The sequence below is a fragment of the Cicer arietinum genome, chromosome 8 (assembly GCF_000331145.2).
Source record: "Cicer arietinum cultivar CDC Frontier isolate Library 1 chromosome 8, Cicar.CDCFrontier_v2.0, whole genome shotgun sequence".
Classification (NCBI taxonomy): Eukaryota; Viridiplantae; Streptophyta; class Magnoliopsida; order Fabales; family Fabaceae; genus Cicer; species Cicer arietinum.
In genome coordinates, this window is record NC_021167.2 from 320,525 (window position 1) to 327,856 (window position 7,332).

Consider the following 7,332-nt stretch of genomic DNA (forward strand, 5'->3'; position numbering starts at 1 on the left):
TTTTCTTGTTCATGAATTGAATAGTGCACACAGGATATAGTGACTAAGTTAGGTAGTTTCTGTATAAGCATGTTGAATCCTTGTTTTTGATGAAGCACCATGTTCAATTTATATATCTCAGCAACAACTTCTGCAAAACAATTAAATAAGCTATACTTAGTTCTACCACCTCCCAATATATGAATCTTTTCCACATTAAGAGCTATAGATGAAAATGCCTAGCTAGGTTTAAGTGTAGAGCAGATCTTGTATTGTGTTTGTATTCAAAATTCACAGGAGCAGAGCAGAGATAGCTGCTTTCAGTGCATTGGAAATGTAAAAATTTCCTTAAAAAAGATAAGTACAATCTCGGGGTTGACATATGTTCCTCAATCTTTTTGTTCATTTTAGATCTCAGCTACACACATAATAATAGGATTTAATTCAATCTCAGAAAATTAGTAATCAATTTTTAAGGACCGATTAAGGAGCTAGCTCCAAAAATATCAGATATAGTAACATAAAGACACATCTATTCTGAAAGTTTTAGTGTTTTTCTAAAAGAACAAAAAAGTGATAAAGGCTAGAAGGTGTGGACAATCAGAACAATGTACAAATGTCAATATTCATGTTGGAATATTTTCATATGTATTTTTTCAAATATTTTCTAGGCTCAGGAGATCCTGCCTGATATCTTCCTGACCCACAGGAACATGTCACATTTAATTTATTACTATTATGTTCATAAACTTTATCTCATTTTTTGGAAGGATCCGCATTTTAAAATATTTTATACTAGTATGTAATATATTGTAATGTTTTTTTAATATATATGTTTGCTCTCTTCAACTCTGTCTGCTTGGAAGTTGTTATAAAACTTGATGTCATGGCACAATTATATGTCTTCCTTTGAATTAATTTATTTTATTCCATTACTTATTCCCAGTTAGTTCCTGTTCAGATTAAAAAATTAGTATGTGAGACCAGAAAAAGCTGAAGAAAATAAGGCCATTGAGAATTTAGGATGACAAAATAAGAATCTCCTCGACCCACATGTGGTTTTATTTTGTCATATAGTATAATTGAAGTTAGACAATGGGAGTAAAATTAATAGAGAGAGAAGTTAATTTAAATGTGAAGAGTGAAGATAGTGATTGCTCCAGCTGCATTCCATAAAAATCCAAAAGGGTATTATGGGAAAATTAATTAATGTCTTTCCAACCACCGCCAAACCAACCATCTATCCTTGTTACACAGAGGAGATAGGAGGGGGGGGCTTTGTTTGCCTCAACAAGCACGTGTTTTTGATGTCCCATTTCTCAAGACAACAACACTCTCTCTGCATTGAAAACAACAAAATGTGACTGCCAGCGACTGCCTCATGATGTGTACAAATTGCAGCATCTTATGTTGTGGGTAACATAAATTGTTTTTGAAATTCAATTAACCCAAGTTGATGAGAGAATCAAATAAGGATAAAGGATTAAATGAATTGGAATATATGCTATTCAGTAGTTCAGTTATGATATTTGTTGATGCTGTAAACGAGTGACTTTCAGGCCTTAATATTGAAGAATGAGATGCAAATCTGTGACAATTTAATATCTTCCCATAATAGTAATAACATATGGAAGTTAGATGACTGGAAATTACCAAATTAGAGATTCAGAAATGTGATTTCATTAATTACTTTCATATTTGAAGATAATAGAGGAATGACTTTCCCTGCAGTATTCTCATTTGTGCAGCCCCTGGTAGTTAAAATGGGAATGAAATTACAAAGATGGGATTGTATTAGTGCTAGGGAATTAACGCAAAATGGATTAGGCGTTTTATTTTTTGCAGAAGAATTAGGCATTTTTGTATACTATAACATATATAGCTTTTAAATAGGAATAATATTACAAAACATGGCATTGTGTTGGGCTAGACAAGTAAAGCAAATTGGATCAGGCATTCTTGTATTTAGTAATATATAAAAATAAAAAAAAATTGAGAGTTTTACTCTTTACCTCCACACTCATACTCCTACTCTACATTTTGTATAAATTATCTATTTTATTTATTTATTTTTAAAATAACAAAAATAATAATAGTAACTTTTTTCTATCCTATTAAATTCAATTTGAGTTCTAAAAAACTTTTAAATCTTTTTAGAACACGTTCTTTTTTAAAATTTGAATTTTATATTGAAAATTTTTTAATCTTTTTTTCAATTGTACACACAAGTGTACCGAAAAATTGAAAAAGAAATTTGTTGCACAAAGATTATAATTTAAGGTTTAAACCCTAAACTCCACTAAAACACAGATTTTCAATACACAAAACCATATTTGTATAAAAAAACAACTTAAAGAAAGTTTTTCGATATACAGTTTAAAATTTGTGAAACATATACTTCTGAAAAACTTTTTTTTATTAGAGTAAAAAAAAACTTATTTTTTTGAAAAAAAAAACTAAATAAAATATGTACTTTACAAAAAAAAAATTCTACCAAAATATAGTCGAACTCAGACGAAGAGGAGACATCATATGTTGTCAATCTCTATAAGGACCAAGTTATAAATAGGAAAAGAATAAAAAACCCGTTTTCACTTAAAATATTCTCATTTTACTCTTAAAGCTAATTTAAAAGTCATTTATTCGACCAAATATTTATTGTGAAAAGAGGTCATTACATTATATACTCATAGAAGAGACATTATACTTCCATAAAAAAAAAAAAAAGACAAATTTGTCTGATTGATTTCATTGTTAATTCTATTACTAATTTGAGATGATGTATAGCCAAGGATTATTTTACATTCACTATTTTTTTAGTTCAAATAGTGTATGACAAAATTCATACACTAACTATAAATAAGTGAAATGGTGTAGGTTCAAACTTGCGCCCCAAAAAGTCAAATGTTCCTCGAGCCTTTTACCATCTAAAGATGCTTTTACAGAAACAGCTTGCAAAGCAAAGAAGATGGAGGGATAAGTTTACCATTTCAACAGATCGTATGAACTAAGAACTAATAAGAGAACCCTCAATGCACATTAACGAAGACAAACTAAAGAGTTTGATATCCTGTTCTGACTCTAGTACAAGGTAGCTGACTCAAATACACTTCATAGATGAATATGCAAGAAAGCCAGTCAAGTTTAGAGAAGAGTATAACAATACTTGTAGATAACTTGTTCGTCACAAACACCTAGCACATTATAAGACACATAAGAATTTGGGATGTTCTATCTGATGACTTGCGTGAATATCTGAGTGGTTTTCACGTGCAAGTATCATCTTTTCTAATCAATTATCTTCATATACATACTCTTCTAATTGTCCTTCATGATCTCAGCGTCAATGCCAAGGCTTTAAACTCGTTAAATGATACTTAGATACCCACCGGAATAAAGCCATAAACAGAGACATTACCCGGCTCCCAAATTTTATGGACCATAATAGCAGTTAAAAAAAGCGCCAGCTAGTAGAACATAAGGTCTACAATCTCCAAATATTATTTAAGGAAAATTTTCTTTACACAAAGAAAACAGTTCAGTCAACATACAAAACAACCATAAAAAAATAAATATGATGAAAAATGAGAATCATATAGCGAAATCTTTGTGTAAGTAAATTACAGAACTGGAAGCAAGAGTTACATAACACCAATGTTGCAGACTTTGTCCAAACGATAATGTACAAGAAAAAATAGTTGAGGTTGAAGGACCATTCAAGTGAAAAAAGCAACCAGATGCTGTAGAAGTCTTGTATTACATTCTATAGAAACATAAACAAAATATGATTTTCCAACTAAATTACATTGTTTTATGGATCAAGCACAATGGAGTGCCACTTACTCCAGCAAGCGTTTGTGCTTGCACCATGCAATGGCAACCACATACAAGAATATGGTCCCAGCAGTGCCGCCACCAACAGTCCAGAGGAACTCTCTCATCCCATACAAGTTAGGATCAAACAGCTCAATACGAATATTCATGCCAAAAATACCAGCCACAACAACAAAGGCACTGACCACCAGAGTTGCCGTGGTCAACATGACTCCCATTTGGAGTAGATGGTTCTGTTTGTCATCCAGCATAATGTTGATGTAATCCTCAGTGTCATCCACATACTCCCTCAGCTTCAACAGGACAACCAACAAATAATAAAGTGTCAGCAACAAACAAGTCAATTCTATAGTAAACTATATTTCCGTCAAACTACCATAGATGATAACCAAATCACATAGAAAATCAAAAGCATTCATATAAACTAGGCATCTTCCATTGATAGGGAGTACACAGGTTATCATAACATGTTTCGTGTTTTGCAAGCAAATCTTGAAGAATTGTAATCAATTCAAGGGCTCAAATGGTTTCCTCTCACTATTATTGAAGATGGAAACAATTGCATTGCTTCTCAAATATTGTTTGATTATAGAAGTATTCAATAGGCTACTCTACCGACTAGATCACACAGCACAAACTTGAAGCTACTGCATTTGCATTTATGTTTGAACATGTTGCATTGAATACAAGAAGTAAAGGGAATATAGGAAGCATACCGTAGATAGCTTATTGAGAGTGCCATCAATCTGGACAAAGTATGCTTCCAAGAGCATCTCAAGCTCCTCAACGTCAAGCTTGTTGGTGGCGGCACTGTAAGTAGTGCTTGCACGTGTGCCACGGCTATCCCTGCTAATTATATTTAAAGCACCACCATACATTTCCTCTCCCGAATTTTGATTCTGGTCATCAGCATCCTCATTACTTTCACCTCCTCCTATACCCGCTTCCGATGATATTTCAGCACCCTGTGCCCTTTGATGAATATCCACATGGTCATCATCATGATCATGATCATGATTAACATCAACGTCTTCTTCTTCTTCTTTTTCTTCTTCAGAGGAAGAGGTTTGTTCCAATTGCTGTTGAAGTATCTTCTCTGTAAGATACATCTCAGCCATATCTTCATCATCATCAAGCAAATGTTCCAATTCATCTCTCACTTTTTGAACACGACCTGTTATTGCAACCAAACGGCTCTTAATTTGACGAACGCGTTCCAAATTCAGAGTACTGATCTTCGATGTCAGTTTATCTAGGGCAGGATGTGCTTCTTGCTCCAACGTCTTCGCTTCATTCTCCAACACGCTACAAGCCGCCTCAAGGCACGCTTCAAGCGCTACGAATTCGAATGGGAGAATCTTGATTCCGCCGCCGTGAGATTCGTCTTGGTTATCAGGATGAGGAGCGGTGGTGGCGTTGTGGTGACGGAGGATTCTTGCTTGGAGTTCGTTAACGAAAGGGGTAACGGAAGGATCTCTAGAATTGAGAAGAAGAACTTCATTGGCGGTGATGATGGCTTTGATGTGTTCCAAATTGATGACGATTGCTCTCTCTCTTCCAAGAACGGTGGAAGGGTAGGAAAGAAGAGGGTCGAGTATTCGTAGGTCACGTGCGGGGAGGCCGGTACGTCTCATGATTGCGTGTTTTCCGGCCTCAACCACCTGCGCCTCTCCAGTACCGTCTACCACCAGCCATGCCCGAACACCCGTGCCCTTTTTCCGAATCGCCGTTCCGGTTGTTCCCCATCGATCTTCGTTGCCGTTGCCGTTGCCGGTGACGTTTCCTCCCCGCATCTTGTTAGTTCTAAGCTACTCTTCACTCAATTCGCTCGCTCCAATCCCATCCATCATCTCGCCCTAATATATTCCCTTTTTACCCTTTTATTATAATTTGAAAGCTCCACGTAATTGTTATTTACTGGACCACTAAACTCTTTTCTTTTTTACAAAGACCGCTTAACTCTTGGCGTGTACAAAATATTTCTCATATATTTTAAATTAATGAAAGAGTATATGCAACAACTATTTTAAATTAATGGGCATAATACAAATCATTACAAATATGTTTATTTACCACATAGTCCCTCATGTTCATAAATGAATTTCTATCATTCATTTCCAGCTTTCAACTAAGTTTTGTTGCTAAGTCATTTGTTAAAACACATGTTGGTTGCCGTACAGAAGTCATGTAAGTTATTAATCCATTATCGATCCTCTCTCTTCAATAAATTATTAGTCCATTTAAATGTATTTTGGCGTATCATTGTGAACATAATTATGAGCAATATTAATGGTTTCAGTAAAGTCACAGAACAATTTTATAGAATCTTCACATTATATCTTCAAATCTTACAACACATTTGTCGCATCGCTCTAACCTATTCCTTTTTTACCCTTTTATTATTATTGGAAAGCTCCACATAATAGTTAGTTTAGTAAAAAACAAAAAAAGTTAGTTTTTGGACCACTGAACTTTTATTTTTGGACAAAGACTCTTGAAGTAAAAGTGTTTAATTTTAATAATATTCTTATTATGATAGAACTAAAAAAATTTGACGGATAAATAATTCAAAAACACCTAAATAATTTATAATAAAAAAATTAATCTATCTTTTTTGGTTTAATTATAATTTTAATCTTTTATTTTTATCAAATTATAAAATTAATCATCTCATTTTAAAAGTTCACAATTTTAAAATTCAAAATTAAAATAACAGAGAAGTGAGGTTGAAGAAAAAAAAGGAAACAAAGGATCAAATATTCAATTATTAAAAAATAAAACCTAAAATAAATTGAAGTCATGTTCAAATGTTAAAAAATCAAAACCTAAAATTAAATGAAGTGCACCGTGTGTTCTAAAATAAGTCTAAGTCATGCACCGTGACTGACACAGCTCGGTTCAGGTGACCCACGAGCCTTCCCTAGACACGGACGTTGAATAAGTCTTTGCCAAAAAATGTCCACGACTACCAAGGCTTACGAGCCCTTGATTTGTTCGAGTGTTTCCACCGCAAGGGTGTATCAACAGTACGGTTACCCTCTGCATGACCTAGTCCGCGCATAGGTCGGGACGAATTGCCTTAGGACGGCACGCGCCCAATCCCTCGAGGGAGGGCATAGCCCTGGGCCTATTTTGCTATATGCTAAACCCTAAATGGCACATGTACAAGAAGAAGGCTACTCGTGGGTGGGGAGGGACGAATCGAAGCGACTAGGGCTGAATCTCAGTGGATCGTGGCAGCAAGGCCACTCTGCCACTTACAATACCCCGTCGCGTATTTAAGTCGTCTGCAAAAGATTATACCCGCCGCTCAATAGAAATTGCGTTTCAAGGTGTCCCGCAAGGCTCATCCGCCTTATAAGATTCTTTTTTATATTATTTGAATTTGAGTTCATTTTTATTTTCTTCCTAAATCGAATCATAAGAGTCCTATTCATATCTGAGCGGTGGTGTGGTGAAGTAGTTAACTGAGTGAGGTGTAGGTGAGACTAGCATTTTCATAATGTCGTAGACTAATTA

The 7,332-nt window shown here is 34.7% G+C and overlaps 1 protein-coding gene across 1 annotated transcript; it reads right to left on the reverse strand.

The window, feature by feature from the left end:
• Positions 1-3,554: 3,554 nt before the first annotated feature.
• On the reverse strand, positions 3,555-5,690 carry LOC101498561 (magnesium transporter MRS2-3). The gene is made up of 2 exons (XM_004511264.4): positions 4,530-5,690; positions 3,555-4,106 (listed from the first exon to the last, which is right to left on the reverse strand). Exons 1-2 carry the CDS (start codon positions 5,604-5,606, stop codon positions 3,819-3,821), a joined length of 1,365 nt encoding a protein of 454 aa, XP_004511321.1. The 5' UTR covers positions 5,607-5,690; the 3' UTR covers positions 3,555-3,818.
• Positions 5,691-7,332: the final 1,642 nt, after the last annotated feature.

Bases quoted from the DNA above. Each gene is read 5' to 3' on its own strand.
- LOC101498561 (XM_004511264.4), bottom strand. From the start codon at position 5,606: ATGCGGGGAGGAAACGTCACCGGCAACGGCAACGGCAACGAAGATCGA. The intron at 4,107-4,529 runs GTATGCTTCCTA...GTCCTGTTGAAG, and splicing joins CTCTCAATAAGCTATCTACG to CTGAGGGAGTATGTGGATGA.